This window comes from Cyprinodon variegatus, unplaced genomic scaffold (genome assembly GCF_000732505.1).
Source record: "Cyprinodon variegatus isolate N-32 unplaced genomic scaffold, C_variegatus-1.0 Scaffold727, whole genome shotgun sequence".
NCBI lineage: Eukaryota > Metazoa > Chordata > Actinopteri > Cyprinodontiformes > Cyprinodontidae > Cyprinodon > Cyprinodon variegatus.
The window spans coordinates 222852-241565 of NW_015151180.1; the positions used below are offsets into that span (position 1 = coordinate 222852).

General features: G+C 38.6%; 1 protein-coding gene across 1 annotated transcript in view; it reads right to left on the minus strand.

Moving 5' to 3' along the window:
* Positions 1 to 2226: 2226 nt before the first annotated feature.
* Positions 2227 to 18714, minus strand: part of LOC107097829 (zinc finger FYVE domain-containing protein 1-like) — a 27102-nt gene continuing 10614 nt past the window's right edge. The window contains exons 4-13 of the mRNA XM_015395140.1: positions 12541 to 13045; positions 11755 to 11969; positions 11523 to 11629; positions 11322 to 11430; positions 11103 to 11200; positions 9650 to 9767; positions 7761 to 7931; positions 7359 to 7539; positions 7143 to 7256; positions 2227 to 3211 (exon numbers count right to left, since the gene is read on the minus strand). Of these exons, the coding sequence (XP_015250626.1) occupies positions 2979 to 3211; positions 7143 to 7256; positions 7359 to 7539; positions 7761 to 7931; positions 9650 to 9767; positions 11103 to 11200; positions 11322 to 11430; positions 11523 to 11629; positions 11755 to 11969; positions 12541 to 13045 (1851 nt within the window). The 3' untranslated portion in view covers positions 2227 to 2978. The remainder of the gene's footprint in view (positions 3212 to 7142; positions 7257 to 7358; positions 7540 to 7760; positions 7932 to 9649; positions 9768 to 11102; positions 11201 to 11321; positions 11431 to 11522; positions 11630 to 11754; positions 11970 to 12540; positions 13046 to 18714) is intronic.

The following is an 18714-nucleotide window of genomic DNA, read 5'->3' on the forward strand; positions in this document are numbered from 1 at the left end:
ATTACCAAATTTTTTCCCCTCTACTGATTATCTGTGGCTGTGGTGTTTAAGAGGAATGAAGTGCACACAATCTCTTCCTCCCACATACAGTATGTGGAGAGATATAGAACACACACACGCAGACACACAAGCACTAAAAAACATGGAGGCAGCTCCAGATTATGTTTTGACAGGCGGTTGCTGACACAGCTTTAATCCTTTGCAACTCCATCACTTTAAGTTAGACAAACACTTTAAAGTTAATCAGTCATTCACACTTGTTTTTGTGTTGATAGGCGATAAATCAAAACATAATGATATGAGCATAAAGGTCTAAAACATTACTCAGTTTTGTGCATTATAGGTAGAGCAGAAGAGCGTTTGATTTAACTTTAGGGGAAATACATGTATTTGAGACCAGGCCCAGAACTTTAGAGATTAAAACAAGATATTTAACTTTATCCACAAAGACTTGCATTTCCTCACTGTGTGTTGCAGGACATCACCGTTAGTAGACTGGTTACTCAATAAAACTACTTAATGTGAGGCTAGGTGTTGTAATGGCAACATTTTCATATGACTCTGTCTTTCTTAGCCTGAAAAAGTAAAATAAATACAATAAAGAATGGGTAACATGATTTCCAACACAATAAATATACATATACAGTGATGCTAAAACAAACAAAAATACCTTTAGGGAAAAAAAAATTACATATGCGAGAAGTTTGAAGCTCCAATAGTCATTATAATAGTGTCTTGTAAAAGTATTGGCACCCCTTGAATATTTCCCTACTGTGATATAAGGTATTATCTAAGTCTTTAAACAAACACTTCAAAGGGTGCTATAAAATCCATAATTTAGGGATCAAACAGTGTAGTACAATTAAAAATACCATTTAAGAGTGAATTATTCAGACAAGGAGGCCAATGAGTATAACAGCTCAAAATTTGCCATGAAAATATAGGCTGCACAAAAAAAAAATATGTAAATGTTCAGATGAGATGCAAATAAAATTTTTGAGCTTAGGCTATGTTGAGGAAAAACTGACAACACACCCTGAACTTCCAGCAGCTTTCTACTCTGCAGCTCCTCTTATGAACATGTAACAGGGCAGCGGGTCGTAGTTGATCGGGAAATGATGAAGATGAGTACAGGGCATACCCGGGAGAAACCCTCTAATGGCCTACAAAAGACTTGAACATAGTTTACCATTCTAGAACAATAAAAAAAAACACACATCATGCATTACAAAAATACAAGGAGTTGTTAATGTCGATGTGTATTCATTTTTTCGTCAATTTGTAGAATTAAGTGTTCTTTCAGATGAGCATACCCAGTCAGACCAGCATACCAATAGTCAATACCCCTTATCCTTTAGTTTTTTAAAGAAAAATAAACCTTAAACTACCTCAACGGGCGTGTATCCCTTTAGTCTTGTACAAAACGACCACAGACTTTTTGAAGTCTATGATGATCTGACCTTTTTTTTTTTTTTGTACATGACTAAAGGGACACACTCCCGTCAAGTTAGTTTAAAGTCTGTTTTTCGTACAAAACTAAAGAGATAAACACAAATCTGACATCTTACCAATGCGTATTAACTATGGGTATGCTGATCTGATACAACACAGGAAGTCTGGAATATAAATGCCCACCAATGCTATTGATCCAATTTAAATTTGAAATAATTTATCAAAGAGTAGGTAACTTATTCAATTTCTAGAAGTATGGTACTCAGTTGCTACCTCAATGGCAGCTCTATCGGAGTCAAACAGTGACATAGCATTAACTCTGAAGACATTAGTGCTTTCTTTTCAGCTATACTTAAAAACGATTTGTTACTTTGTGTTGGTCTATCATGAGGAATCCCAGTAGAAACGGATGTGACAGTATGTTATGAAATGTTTTAAAAACATTAAGGGGTTTTAAATACTTTTTCAAGGCACTGTACTATTGTTCAGTTCTGAACAATGAACAAATATTATGGATGTTGTTAAAATCTGGCATGTCATTATCTATTAACCTGAGCAAGAAGTAAATATATTGAAATGCAAGCAAAAATAAAATGTTAATATAAGATCCAAACATATTCTAACATCTACACTCTAAAATGCCACCTGGTTAGAGAGATGATGAGGTTTATTCAGGGATATACGGTATATCCCATTTCTGAACAAGTCAAAAGGCCATAGATCTCTCAGACTAAAATGCCAGAAAATGTGCTTACAAGCTTTTTTTTTTTTTTCTTTACATGATGAACACTAGAATATTTTCAACAAGTATAATCAACACCTTTGTGAGTCCATACAACCACAAATAGCATGACATAAGGTAAACATTGAAGTTGCACCTACACAATGACCTGAATACATTTTGGCACACCAGATATCCAATATCTGACCCTACTGCTGCAGAATTCAGCCCAGCTTGGGTCAGTGTTCTTCCTCTGCTGGATACCTAAAGGTTGCCATGTTAAGCAACAGCCTATAACAGCTGCAAAAAAGACTTAGTGCAAAAACTAAAATCCTGCAATGCATGCATGCAACAAAACCCGCAGTTATGCCTTCCAAAATACAAGATATCACACTTTTACACGCTCAACATCAGCAACGAGCAACCCAGATACACATTGCTGGAGTTATACTCACAGCAATCAACCATCCTCTTATTCTATCAGTCCTTCCAATGATGCATTTTGTTTATACCCTCTAATAATAGAAAAATACCTTGACGGCTTTATTTAACAGAAATGTTGTGGATTTTTGCTCATTATGATTGAAATATGAAGCTCAAATTCAGTTGTGACATTCAGTCAGTTAACCCCAGATTCTGTGTGTTCTAGAAAGACCACAGGAACTCTAAATTCAACTTTTCTAAAATATTAAAGTATTCCCTAAGCTTTCCTTTTCATAGAGCAGGTGTACACCTAGACAGTGACAGACTGCCATCTGGGCGAACGCTTCTCTCCCGGTGCTCAGGGGACGGAAAGGCAACCACATCAAAGTTCTCCAAGTTTTTGGTTGCAGCCGTCACACACGCGAACAGGGTGGTCCCAGCCCCGGGAAGGGACTGCTCGTCGCTGTGGGGAGCATTCGTCGCACACTCCTTGGCCACAGGCACGGCAGTGGTGCTTGGAGAGCTTGGCAGTGAACTCACGCTGGCAGTTGTTGCACGACAGGATGTCCTGGTCAGGCACCCAGTAGGCTGGGCGAGCTGCGTCTTTTACCAGGCCTGCAGAAACATTTGGAACAAAAGATACCTGTGATAAAATACTAACAAGTCTTCAACATTACATTAGAAAGAGTAAAATCATGGCCAATTTCGCTTGGAAAAGAGACCAAGATCGAGACGGAATTTAGTCTGTCTGGTGACATAATATAGAGGGTTAAAGTGGACAGAGAAATAGCCACTAACTCTTTCTCATTTTATTTAGAAATATTTCCGACCAAACAGTTGGATTTGCTCAACCAGTAAACACAATTCAAGATGTCATTTGTTATTTCTGAAATTTCCAGTAAAAATATCAAGCTCAGACTCAACTGAGATAAAAGGTTGTTTTGTTCTTGCTCACTGTACAGCAGCAAATCAGATTTCAGATTCTCTACAGGCTCCGCCCTCATCCCACCCACTCAGAGTGATGGTTTAAGGTGTCAATATTTAAATTTTATTTTAAATATAATGATGACAACATTAAATGAATGAATAGTGAAATACATGCAATTTAAATACATTTATTTGAAAAGATGAAAGTTCTTTTTCATTATTTAAAATGTGTACTGAAACATTTAAGCGAACATTTAGTTATCAAACAGGACATTATGCCTCAATTCCTTGGTATAGCAATTTAATTTGTTTTTCTGTGACCCTCCACAACAGAAAGTATTAGAGCTGAAATAGTAGTTATAGTGTATTAGAGAAGAGTACATTCTTCACAAACGTTGATTACATACTGTAACCCTATCAAAGCCTACTGTATATGACATAGAACTATTATACATTTTGTCATATTATAACCATCCATCCATCCATTTTCTTTCCACGCTTAATCCCAAGTGGGGTCGCGAGGGGTGCTGGTGCCTATTTCTGGTGGGCGAGAGGCAGGGTCCACCCTGGACAGGTCGCCAGTCCATCGCAGGGCGACACAGGGACAAACAACCAATCATGTAAACACTCACACCTATGGACAATTTAGAGAAGCCAATTAACCTAACAGTCATGGTTTTGGACTGTGTTAGGAAGCTGGAGTACCCGGAGAGAACCCAAGCGTGCTCACGGAGAACATGCAAACTCCATGCAGGCTGGGAATCGAACCCAGAAATTTCTTGCTGAGCAGCCCCATATTATAACCAGAAAAGTCTATTTATTTCATTGGGTTTAATGTGATAAACCAACACAAAAAAAGTGCATAAATCCACTGATTCTCAATTGGACTTAGACAGAGCTAGGGCTGAAACAATTGATAGGATTAATCATGATCATTGTAATAATACTTAACTAATGTATAACTAATTTAACTAATTTTAATCGTTAACTTAAGTATATAGACTGTAAAGCATGCCTTTAGACAACAGAGCAACAATTTTAGTAAAAAAAAAGTCTATATATATTTTACCTTTAAGATAAACAAAATATTTTCCTCTGTCAGTATGCTCTATCCATAACTCCTCATGTGAAAATGTTTTAGTTTCACTGGTTTAATTATTTTTTTTTTTTTAAAAGGCTTCTTTAAGGAACCCTTGGCTATCTGATTATTAATCGAATAAAAGAAAAAAAACAAAAATCAACAGATTAATCGGTTTGCAAAATAATTGTTTGTTCCAGTCATAGACAGAGCCATTCTAACACACGTAGTTTGCTCTAAACAAATGTTTCACCTCTGTTGTAACAAATCAAGGTTTCAAGAACTGACTAAAACTGTGAAGCATCAAATTAACAGTTTCTCTATTTGCTCACTGGAAGTCATGAACTCTGAGCTGAAATATCCCAACATATCCTTAAATGTATGCAATACTTTCTTTAATTTAGATGTACAAGCTATAAATAACCTGAACTGATTTTTGCTGAGTCTAAATACAGTCACTAGAAAATGGCTCATGATGCATAAGCAGTGTTCTGGTAGAACAATTGAGCAGATTTTCTTTTTTTTAATCATTAATGCTTGGTCTGGACATTAACTATTGAGTTAAATCAAACCTTTAGTAGATAAGATGAAAATAAGAAAACGTGTGTAAGTAGACTGTCTAACGTTGTTGTGATTGGAGCAGACCTTGCTCTGAGGTATTTTAGGCTTAGTCATTGATATACAGACGTTTTCAGCAGGATATCAGGTTATCAAAAACAGATTTATCTGAGCCCCTCAGTTGTATATTTAGGCCAACACTGGGCTAGCAAGCAATAATCTAATTAACATATGAAAGAGGATATATAGTGTTTAATAAATAAATAAGATCAGGGAATGTTTTTCTGATGTAATCTCTGTTTCTGACACAAACTGGTCTGTGGAATCTGACATTATTCGGGTCGTTGAACATCAATTAAACAATATTAACATATTATCACTCTGTTGAAAGCTGAAAATAGATCACTGATGTCTAACTTGCTGGTTTGTCATTCACAGCAGGAAGTCTGACAGAATGAATGAAGAACAACTCAACTTTGTGGCATTTCACTTGTAAAATTAGCATGGTTTTAGATTCACTTTATCACAAAAATAAACATGTCTAAAGGCAGATTGGCATCAGAGTGTGAAGTGCTTTTTTAGGAAGGTACTTTCCTCAGAACTGACTTCGAGTGGGAGTCCAGAGCACTGATTATTTCCAAGAAATCAATCCTTTGTTGTTGTTTGTTTCAGCCTTACAACCTCTGGTCCTCAATAAACCATTAAGTCTTTGAACTTTCAGTTATATATCATGAAAAACTGTTGACTTTTTTAAAGGTTTCAACCCAGTATTTAGGATAACCCTAAAGACAGTAATTCACATTTACAGCAGTTGATTGAAAAAAAACGTAACTGTTTAAGAGTTTAAATAATACTCAGTTTCCCTTTGAGATTGATAAGGTATTTAATTTTTCTAAATAAAGTGTGATAATTCTGACCCTCAGTCTTCACCATACTGTAAGCTGTTTGCAGTTTGGGCCGCATGGGGGCAGAGTCTGTAGCCCTGGTGCTTTGCTGCAAAAAAGGTCCTGGTTTTTAATCCCAATCCTGGGTCTTTCTGCAGGAGTCTGCATGTTCTCCTTGTGAATGTTTGGTTCTCTCTCAGTTTTTTGCTTCCTTCTTCAGTCCAAAAACAGGACTGTTTCAATCAGTTGATTGATGTTTGTACGTGTGTTTCTGTGTTGCCCTGTGATGGCAACCCCTCCATGATGCACTGCTGCCCATTGCTTTAAGACAGACCTCTACTTTGACTTCAGCTTCACCTGCTTATAGACTATAAATATAAAAAGAAAAATGCCACAAAAATAACCAAAAACAATAAAAAAAAAGAATATCTATGTAAACATGTATGTATGTACATTAACACATGGTATTTCTTCAATTTGAATAATCTCTAACCTTAAGATATATTTTCTTCTTTAACAGATTCAGCATATTTCAGCTACAATTGATGTTGGTTTAAATACATCTCATTAAAAACATCAAATTCCCATTTAGGAAACAAGCTTTACAGTTAAGTCAGGGGAGTGGCGGCTTAGTGGTTAGGGCATAGGGCTCCTGAGATTGGGAGTTTGATCCCCCACTCCCCCAGACTGCCACTCTGGGTCCCTTAGCAAGACCCTTAACCCCACACTGCTCCCCAGGCTGTGCACAATGGCAGCCCACTGCTCCCAAAGGGGATGGGTTAAATGCAGAGATAAATTTCTCCAATGTGAGATCAATAATGTTCAATTTATTTATTTATTTATTAAAATAATTTCTTGCTACATTTCAACAAGTTGACATTGTTTAATATAGAGTTGGCAATAAAGTTAAGCTGTAAGGCACCTAATATTTATTATTAATTTCAGTTTTACTTTACAACCAGATCTATGCAAAACAGATCTACAAAACTTGATAAACACACAAAATGAACTATGTGACTCCGCCACAAGAGGGCGCTATAATGCCTATTTTATATCTTGCATGCCTGCGCAACCTTATCTGATTTTGAGCAATACATACCAAGTGGGATGTCAATGGCAGTAGCCACGACTCCTATGGTGTTGGTGACAGCTTCTCCAACCTTTCTGGCCAGAGTCCCGCCTTCTTCTTCCTCAAGCTCTGACGCAAGTATTTCTGAACAAAGAAGAAAAACCAGAATAAAGCTGTGCTCACATAAAGATTAAATACCAGCATAAACAAGAAGACAAATGACATTTGGAAACACTGTGCGTGTACCTGCATATGAAGCTCTCTGCTCAAAGCAGACGTCACACACCCTGACAGGGGCAAGACCCCAGCCTCTCTCAGGGACGGGCGCAGCTTTGGACGAACAGCCGTCACAGAACCCCTCCCCGCAGGCACGGCAGTGATGCTTGGTGTCATTATCCTGGAAGACCGTGTGACACTTGTGGCACATCTTGTACGAAAGAAAGAAAGAAAACACGTGTCGTTATTGATCAAGAGCAACCAGGAGGAGGGTGCAACCTGCAGTCTACGCAAGTTTCATTTTATGACAGGCATGCATAAGCTGTGCAACAAGAGCACAGCACTGCAGAGAGTAAACATCCCTCTGGACATGAAAGTGTTGACTTGGCTGCTGGTAGCGGGTGGCAGAGGGTGAGTCTGTGTGTCACTCACCATGATGAGGGAGTTGGGTTTCCAGTAGGCTGGAGCGATCTGATCTGTCAGCCAAGAGGTGACGGCCTTAGCAGGTTTCACGCTGAGCTCTGATACCGACTGGGCCACTAGATTGACGCCATCGAGAAGCCGCTGTGCAGCATTGTTGTTGTCCTTTAAAAAGCCGTCAGACTGCAAAAAAAAAAAAAAAAAAAACAGGAGATCAATTTTAAATATCACAATATCTAAAGGTCTATGAAATAATAAAAGAAGTCAGTTGGATTTTTTAAAATGAGGGTCTGTAAAATTATGAGTGATATTTCTATTCATTTAGCTCATTATAGCTATCTAAAAATTTTCACATTTAACATTATACAAGAACATCTCACAAGGGATCATTGCTAATACTCCAATCATACTCCTCATTTGATTGCATAGCCAGAGATTGGCTATATATGCTGTCTTTGATAAATAAAACTAAAAGCATCACCTTCCTACATGTTTGAAAAATCTACCATTATATTAAACGATTATCAGCTAAATACCAATATGGTCACTGGGGGACGACCATGACTTAACAGCTAAAGCAGCATCACTGAACACTTCATCCAAATACATATTATATAAACTAGATGCAAATCAAGGCAGATCTGTGTATTTCAAAGACTAACAGGAGAGACCTTTAAACTGTTTTTGTACTACTATAAAAAGTTATGTTTATTCTGGTTTCTGGCTGCTAAGCTATGGCTCATCAATCCGCTCATCATCCGGCGTGTGGGGAGCAAAAGTAAGGATTTTTTAACAGTTGTGCAAAGACATTGGACACAAAAGATCCCTGTATTTTCCAGGTCATTTTCATCTAAAATTATCACGGCATATCAGCTGATCTATCAGTTTTTATATGCAACATATACCTCGATAATCGAATAAAACAGTAACAAAAATAATACCTTTCTTGTGAAGGAATGCACTAGGGCCTTTTAACCTAAGGCTCTTAAAGCTCTAGAAAATTATTTAAATTGAGATTTTCCCAGAATTAGAAAAAAATTATCAGTATGTTTTAGGGCTGGAACTAAAGATTATTTTGCAATTCAATTAATCTGTTGATTATTTTTTTTCTATGAATCGATTATAATCGGATAGCCAACAGTTCCTTAAAGGTACCTTTTGCTAAATTAAACCAGGTGAGATTAAAGCATTTCCACTTGAGGCGTTGTGGATTGAGCATATTGACATATGAATCTTTTCTTTACCTTAAATTCAAAATGTTTACATTTTATTTTACAATTTGGGTATCATTACTGCTCAAGGAAGGTCACTCTGTCAGCTAAAGACAAGCTTTAGATTCTCTACACTCCAGTTAAGGATTAATTGATTACTATATTAGTTGAAGATTAGTTCAATAGTCGATTAATGATGATTAATCCAATTAATTGTTTCAGCCCTAGCATTTTGACATGATGAAGTAACAAACACACTAATTTTAGTAATTTTTTTCCAGTATCTTAATTCAAATATTTAAAAAACAATAACAAAACCGATCCAAGAAAAAAAATGCTTTTTTTTTTCATTAAGCACAAAGGTACGTATCAGTTTCTTAATTTTCTGTCAACATGTAACATTCAAATAAAAAAAAATCTATTGTTTAATGTTTTGTAAAAAGTCTGATATTGTTTAAATCTTCTTAAACCTATTACCAGAAGAAATAATGTTTCTTTTACTTGTATGTAATATAGAACATATTTCATACAGAGCAATTCTCCTCAGAATTTAGCCTTTCACAGCGCTGAACATTTCTCCATTTTTCTGAAACTCAAAATGAATTAACATCTTTCTACTGAATAGAAGAGAATTATCACTCATAATAACGTCACCTCATTAAATGTTTTCACTTAAAAGCATTTATTTACCCCTGGCCAAACATGTTGGATCTCAGTGCGAACGACTGTATCCACAGGGTCCTGGTTGCCATACCAGTACTGGCGGCTTCGGTAGATCACTCCACAGTTTGGACATTCAATAACATACCTAAACATGTAGAAGAAGTAAAAAAAAAAGAACATTCACTACTTAACAATTGAATGTGCTTACAAAACAGGTTGTTTGCTGGAGGGTTTATTTAACAGGCACCTGTGCAGCCAGCGTCAAGATTTACAAAGTACCCGCAGCAAGCTGTGCAAAAGTTTAAAAACAGTTTGATCTCCAAAAAAAAATTTAAAAAGTTTACAATGACGATTTTGGGTTCTTGATTCCACAGAAGTTCATTTGTTCAGTCTTCTCTGGCGAAATGTAGGCTACCATAAAATGTGAAGCACTAACCCTGCAGCTGGAGCAGCTGTCTGAAAGAAGGCTGCTACAAGAGAGAAAGAATTGTGATTCTTGGAAAGATTTCCAGTTGCGGAAAAACCAAGACATCCACCTATCATTTATTCAGGTCTGCGCGGCAGAGTGACGTTGTTTTGGCTTCCATGTCCCTCAGTGCATCGTCCGGGCGGACAAAATTTCCGCACTGCGCACCTAAGAAAATTTGAAACGACGCGCACAGCTGTGTGGAAAAATATGGTGGACGAGCGACAACTCTCAGGGTTAACAAATATAAACATCTAGAGACATCTTGGGATTTAGCCCAAAAATATCACAATCACCAGACTGTGAATAAAACTACTGTCACTCTTGGATGACACCAGAATGCAGAAACCCTCTGAGATTTCTACTCCATTGTTTAGCGTGATGTTGTAGGCTTGTGTTTTGTGTTTTACACGCCTCCCCAGAGCTAGCCATAATATTACCGTAGCTACAAGCTGTATTGAGTAAAAAAGCTGCAGACTGCACACCTGTTCGCCACAGAGCGTTCGTGCCTAGAACATAAACCAAGCGTTACAGTTTAAAAAGCAGGACAGCAAAAAGCTGCAACAACTTTTACAAGAGGCACCTTAAATTAACTATAACAATGATGTTTATTGGTTAGAATTGATTTCCTCACTATGTCTATGTAGATCTTATGAGTAGATCTTTCCTTTAATACTTGGAAATCAAATGCAGGTACAAATTAATGCTGGACTGTATTTAAACGAAACAGCTAAACATAAAGAGGCAAAAATGTGAACTTAGTTTAGGTATCAAAAAGACCTATAAATAAAATTAACAGATTAACACCATTATTTTACCAAAGTATGGAAGCAGTAGGAAAAACCATACTTGTTTGTTTTTTATTAAATCCAGTAGATCAAGTCCAACCAATGAATAATGCTTTAGGTTATCACACGTTTAAGATCTAACGATGACCTATGTCTGGAATAATGACTAAAAGCATTGAGATACAGAAAGCGTTTCCATCTACAGGTCAGATTTATTGCTACTCACCCAGACCAGGCGTATCTAGCCAGGCCCATCCATGGGGAGTCTGAGGAAGCTGACGTCTTCGGGACAACTATCATTTCCTTCCCTCCTTCATAACAAGCCTAAGACAACAATTTTTTATTTATTTTTTTTTAGATACATCTAATTAATAAATCAAAAACTATATTTCTGTGTTGTGTTAAAAAAGGGAATAATAAAGCAGGGTGGAGCCACTATGCTTACCTTACACGTATAAATGCGATTATCATACTGAGCAGAGTAACGGCAGCGTTGCTTCGCCTCATGGTACGACCCTTCATGCAAGTGGTTCATACTATTTTTGCATCCGGATCTGAAATAAATTAGATTTTATTCATTAACTTTAAATTTAATGTTTTGGGGAAGGCATTTTTGAAATTTTTTTAGAAGGTAGAAATGACTGACCCACAACTGAGGCAAAAGCTGGAACAGGTGAAGTACTCATCAGGGAAGAAGCAGCTTTGTGTTGCAACCTCACCTGCGATTTCTCCATTAAAGCGTTCACTCAGTGCCTGTATGCACAGTGAGGAAAAACAAAATCTCTTACAGATACACTACAAGGATCAGCTTAGTCTACTGAAGCAACTAGAGAGATGAAAGAAGAGTGATGAAAGAGTCAGCTGACATGCTGCTCTACCTGCAGGGCTTTGAAGATGACGCCTGGGGCACGAGGCGAGCGGGTGGCATTGTTATCCAGGAGCTGATCCAGTTTATTCTGCAAGCCCCGAAAATCGGTGGGAGGACTGAGAGTCTGTGTGCCCCAATATTGGACGGAGCTGAAGGCTTCCGGAAAACGGGAAAGCTTCCTAAAGCGCTCCAACAGCAGCCGATCCACAGAGTCCGACGATTTATCTACAATAAAACAAAGATGGTATAAAACAATCATCAAAGTGAATAAGCAGTATTTACATTATTTCACTCATTGTGAATCAACATTTTTTATTTCTTTCCTAATGCAGTTTTCCCTATAGAAGACATTTATGTTTGTTTTTTTTTGCACTAAAATCTAGATTTTAAAGCAATGTAAACACTCCAACATGTTTTGAAACAAGGTTGTAAAATAAATATAATCAACAAAAGAAAAATAACCATAACCTGGTAATAATCAGTTACTACAATGCTGCTTTAATCAATCCATTTGCTATAACTTCAAATGGGTTATGTGGTCAGAGAGTTTTTATTGACACTTTTAAAGTCCTGTTCTTTCAACATAAAGTAATTGGTAAGTCCTCAAAATGTAAAATTAAAGCTCCTGTACATGGTCCAAAAAACCAAAATATTAACTAGGAATCAATAACATCTAAACCTGAGATTTATATGGCTTGATAATTTAGTAAAAATACTTTGAGTAAATAGACAGAAAGACATATTACAGACTCGTAGTATATAGAAAAAAAACTGTATAAATATGAGGATGTCTCACCTGAACCCAGGAGCTTGGTGTGGACAGTTTCATGGAAGATGACCACAGCAGGGCCCAGGGTGGACAGCGGGACATCCAGGCCACAGCGAGCCGTTGTGGCTTTTAGCTCCTTAGTGAAATGCCTCAGATAAGCATCAGAGGCATCGCCGAGGAACTTGAAAAGGTCGTCGTGGAGGCGGTCGGCATGAGTGCGGTAAATGATGAGGTCTGAAATGGCGAGCACCTTGAGAAGTAAACGAGTTCTTTGACCCTGTTTGGAGCTGTTACCAAGCAGCCCCTCTGTATCGATGACCACAATCTTATGGATGGGGTCAAATGCTGCCCATACACCCACTGTGCAGGACTCCTGAGTGGGGGAGGTTTTGAAGACTTCTCTGCCCATGAAGAAGGTGTGGTTCAGAGTGTGGGATTTGCCCTCCCCTGTGTTACCAAAGATGGAGACCACCTTCAGCAGTAGATTGGGGCTGCAGCCAAGAGCCCTTATGAATGAGGCTTCATCTTTTATCTTGAGGGGAACAAACAAAGAACATGGAGTATTAGCAAATCTAGGCCTGACAGAAAAGGGGCCGAATAAACACAAGTAGGGATTTACTTCCTTACAAAAAAAACCTAACTGTCGAATAAATAAATCAACATGTGCATTAGCTTGCTACTGCTTCATAGCCTGTTAAGGTAAGCTGACGGGGAGATGTTTCTGCATACAGGGTAAAAACGGAGGATTTTTTTTTTTATGGTTTGGCATCAAGATGCTCACCAGAGAGGGAATTTATCTCCAAGACACAAACTTTTAAATACAGGAAGTAGTGGGATTGAACTACAGAGGACCAAGGAACAATGGAACAATTCATTGGATTTATCAGTTATTGAAAAATTCATCTAATTTAGTTGCTTAATCATCAACTTGAGTATAGAGACTCTAAAACATGCCTTTAGNACAATCCCATCCAAAAACACTCAAAAGGTAATAGTTCAAATAAGATTGTTGTTTTACACACCTATTGGAAATATTTTATTTTAGATGAGTTATGTCGTCATATAAATAACATTTATTGTTGTTGTTGTTGGTATTATTATCTCATCTGAATAAATTCTACAAAGGCTAAATATCACAAAATATTAAAATTAGACATCATTCTACAATCATGTCGATCTTCCTGTTACTGAATACAATTTCATTCATGAGGAACTTTCATACGTTCAAACTGAGTGATAGAAAAGCCAACCTAAACCTGGCTTTGCCCTGCTGTTTTGAATTTCCTTTAACAGTAATATTTTCTGTCTTCCACAGCCAGACAGTCAATACTTTCTCCTTACTAGACTTTACACTAGGACAGAACTTAGTGGAGAATGCTACGGTATATAACCCTTTTCCCTAAGATTTAACAAAACCAAAAAATAAAATTTTAACTTAATATATTAAAGGTAAAAATAATAGGCTCACTTTTCAGGTTTCAGTCTTTTACAACAAACTCTCCAAACTGCTAAACCTCTTCTACCAGAGGCATGGTTTCTCAATTTCTTTAAAGTACACAGGACAACTTAAAGTTCAAGCAACTGACCGTTGCCATAGCAAACCAGCCAAAGTTAAAGAGAAGACGTTCCCTGTAACACCTTATTGTATTCCAACAAACACTCTATCTTCAAATAATTGATCTGGAAAATGACGAATCTGTTAGGATTTCAGTTTGTGTGGGTTGTTTTTGTGTTTTCCTCTCTCCACCACCAGGTGGTTCCCTGTCCTCGTTGGGCCTCCCTGCACACCAGGGTCATCACCGGAGGAGTACTTGAGCAGCGGGCTGTCACCACCTTGACGCCAGAGTCTTTCCCAGTTTTGGGTACCCTAGCCAAGCTGAGATTAGCAGAGGCTAAACCTTAGTATTGTTTCTCTGAGTCTGAACTTGTTTTTTGTCTCTGCTCTTCTGTGTAACTGCATAGCCTGGACCTTCTCCCCCTGGAAGGATTTACTGAGTTCACACTAAGCAGGGGAAAATCTCCGCACGATCCGTCCAAGTCCTCATCTGGAAAACCAAGTGATAGCCCGCTCCATTGCTCCTCTGGGTCCAACGTGTGTCTGCCTGTCCGCTCTCCAACAAGTTCCCTCTTCTCTGGATTAAACCCCCACAAACTGGATTCAATGATTAAAAAAGAGCCCCCCAAAAGTGAGTCTCTCTCCAGCATATTCAAGCCTCAGTCATTTTTCCTACAGTCCCTGAACTGATCACTTACCGGTTCCGGTTCACCAGTCCGCTGAGTTCCAGCTTCCTCTTCAGTGTTTTCCTACATTCAATAAACCTGTTAAACTTCACCCCTGGTCTCTGAGTGGTTCTCTGCATGTGGGTCAGATCTCTAAAACCAATTATGACAATATCAAGTGTTTTAGAGGTGTTGATAAGGCATTCTGAGGATATCAAACTGCTATACAGCCAAACATTTAAAGGAAGTTGGGTTAACTTAAAGGTCTTACATCAGGGATAACGATCACTACAGCAGGGATATTTTTAGAGGTTCCAGGAATACTTGGATTTGGAGCTATTATTTGGTATAAAAACTCAGAGAATTGGAAGGAAACTGGCTGCAAAGTGAAAGACTTGGAAGCTGTAAGTAAAAATTTCAAGAACATAGTTGAAATGAAAGCCCTGCCCCAGATGAAGACCGATCTGGACATAAAGAATGAGGAATCACCTGCATCAGGAACAACACTTGGAGCTCAAGCAGAAACACTTCTCTTAGAAATAGAGATGTTTTTGCAGCTTCTTTCACAAATGGAGGAATTATCTGTATGTGATAAAGGCAAACTTATTTTTATAAAGTTAGTTGATCAATATAAGAAAGTTCAAGAGGAGCTTACAAAGATGAAGTTGGTCCTTAAAGACTCAACCTTATTATTGGAAACTTTTTTCTGCTCCACATTGACAATGGGCCAAATAAAAACTAAAGATCTTTGGATTTATAGAAACATAAAAGGACACAACAGATAAAATGACCCATACTGTGTCAGAAATGCATGTGAAGTATGTTTAACTGAAATAGTTAGCAGTGTTGTGTATAGATAGCATAAATAAGCATTTATTATTAATTTATATATGTTGTAATAAAACATTTTACAAAGATTCAAAAAATCTATTGATTTGATTTTGAAACTAATTCTGAAGGATGAGAAGGAGGGGTGGTTTCTTGATTTTGAACTACCGTTGGAAGAGACTAGTTTAATTCCCTGATTGTGTGTTGAAGCACCCACCAATCTTCTTGCTTGGTTTAAAGCCAATACTCTGATATTTTGAAACAAACACCTTGATATACAAAAAAAGATTAGTTTTATTCACTCTGTAGCATCTTACGGTGTTAGAGGAAGGTCATGGTAAATTCTCAGCTCTGTGAGCGTTCTGGTTTAGTTAATGGCCTCTGTGTTCGTAACAGACACACAATAGGCTCATCAAATGCTGGCATAATCCCGGTTTAGTCATAAACCGGGACAGATAGACCCAGTATTCAGGTAAGACAGCCAGTAGGAGAGTAGAAAAACTTTATTAACAGAAAAATCAGACAGAACAAAAGCGCAGAACTGTGGAGCTGCGGACCTGCAGCGACTGCAGGGGCAGAGCACAACCCATCACTGACTGAAATGATAATATGATTGAGTCACTTACCTGGTTTCACTATTCAGTCCATCCTCCCTTAAGAGGTGCGATCCAGCCGATGGGCTGCCAACCAGCCCAGTGGTGTTCTCTGGGGCTGATGCTGCAGCCTGGGATGAATTACAGGAAGCCGATCCAGGTCAGGGGAAAACAGAGCAGGCAGGAACAGTTCAGGAATACAGGAAACCTCTAGCCTAGTAAACTAGCTCCTAGCGGCCAAACGCATTTTTGCCTGCAAGTGGTCCAGCCTTGATCAATGCCCCAGGCCCTATAACTGGCGGGCCAATCACAACGCGGAGATGTGTTTTTAATTTCTGGATGCAAAGCAGGCAGGGTTTTCAGGGCGTGACGACAAAGCTGCACAACGCTGGAGAAAGCACTACAGCAGCATGCACTGCGGCAGCAGCAGCTTTCAATGGAGCGCTCCAGTAAAAGTTAAAAGTTCTCTTTTATGTTGCTGTTGTTCAATAAAAGTACGTTTTAAGATCATTTGAGGCGAGAATATTATACTTTAAAACATCACTATATGGTCCATTTACAGATTAAATGCGTAATTAGAAAAACAATTTCCGAAGTTGAGAGGATCGTAGCAACCAGCGGCTCTCCGAGGCTAACGACAGCCAGAGCTAACTGCAGTCGTCTGCAGCGGCCCTCTCTCGACATAGTCGTGTGAGAAGGATAGCTGGTTCTGGTGAGTATTTTTGACTCAGCTGTGGAATCAGTTTTGGAAGGATTAGACTTGGGTTTTTTGTTGAAATGTGAGCAGGAAGAGGATCTACACTCATTAATATTTAAGAAGGACATATTCCCCGTTTTACCAACAGGCTGTTTGTTTACGCTCCCCCACCAGCTTTCTGTTGCGCTTCGCACGTTACAGCCAGTTGCGCTCATTGGTCAGAGTGTTGGCCAATAGGCAAAGACATGGTTTGAAAAACATTGGTTTGTTCTCATCAACAATCTTCCAACGTCTCATTCATCGGGGCCAGACTAAATTACACATTTAATCTCACATTTAGTCTGGTTTACAAGGCTAAGAAACCTCAGCTCTATCAGAGGCTCCCACTCAAACCAGATCAGAGGGATCCAGGCTTCCAGGAATCCTTGAAGGCGTGAAGGCAGGTTTGGATTCAGACGGCGTGCCCAGATGGACACGCAGACAGACTGAATCCAGTAGAGTCAAAGTTTGGTTCAGGCAAACACATCAGATGGGACAGACAGGCCGGTGGGTGAAAGGGAACGGAATCAGGAAATAAGAATCACTAGGGAAATGCTGAAACAATCTCACCACTGGTTAAGGAATTAACTCGTCTGAAGATACATGAACCTTGGAAATAACTAAAACTAACGAAACAGAAATCAAACAAGCAATGATCTGGCCCTGATAGCTGGAACTGAACCCTATATAGGGAACAGATGCCGGGGATGAGATCAGGGATAATTAGAGACCGGCAGATGAGTGAAATGAACAATCAAGGCCAGCTATTAGGGCAGATCACGGTCCCCCATACACAACCCGGGTACTCCACCCCCCTAGGCCAAGTATAGCACACCAGCCACAAGAATCCAGGCTGAAGACACTTCCCAGCATCCCCCCACCCAACTGCAGACATAGGCTGTGCGCAGGGTCAGGGCAGGTAGTAAGGCAGACCCACGCCACAGGCTGAGAAGCATTCGGGCACGGGGATTGTATCCCACCTGCCGTACAGCCACACCCATCCCACACCTAAGAAAGGTAGAATAATCGAAAAAGTACCTGAAAATAGAGGCCAGGGACATAAACAAGAGGTCACAGATTAGTGGACCCGGGTCTGGATCTGTCATTGAATTAGAAGAAAAGTAAATTTTTATTATTTAGTAATTATAAAAGGACTATAGATATGAAAATCAATGTTGATGGGATAAATGTGTAGAACGGGTACATTAAGTGACTGCTTGCACTTTCTAGAACAATACACTAGGGGGCAGCCTAGAGACCTTGTGCATATTTGCCAGCATTTACCATCAGAACTGGGCTACCTTAAAGCTAAGTCTTATTTCTGAACATTTTGAAAACAAATATAAAATTGCACAGGCCTATATAGAGAAAATTAACTACTGGCCTGCTATTAAAAATAAGGACTTTAATCACTGCAAGCATTTTCTCTGTTTCTTAAGGGAAGCTCAAATTTAAAAGGGAACGCTGTTTTTTTTTACATTGGGCCCTTGATTTTCACCCATATTAGTTTTGTGTCATTTGGAGCTGTTCTGAAGATATTCCGTTAGGTTATATCCAAGTAACGTCTTCTTATGGGCAACGACTTGAAGGCACAAACTAAACTGTTCATAATTTATAATTTATGGTACACCAGAATTCATAACATGTAGCCTAATCATTGTCCCCCAGACATCTGCGGTTATATTTTTTATATATGTAAAAAACAAAGCGGAGTGTTTATGACGTCAGCCGCGGGTCAGACACCTTCTATTCATTCGGCTAGCTAATCTGAATCGTTCGATTGCATTTGGAGAGCGAGATCATCTGTGGTAGCAGAACTAGACA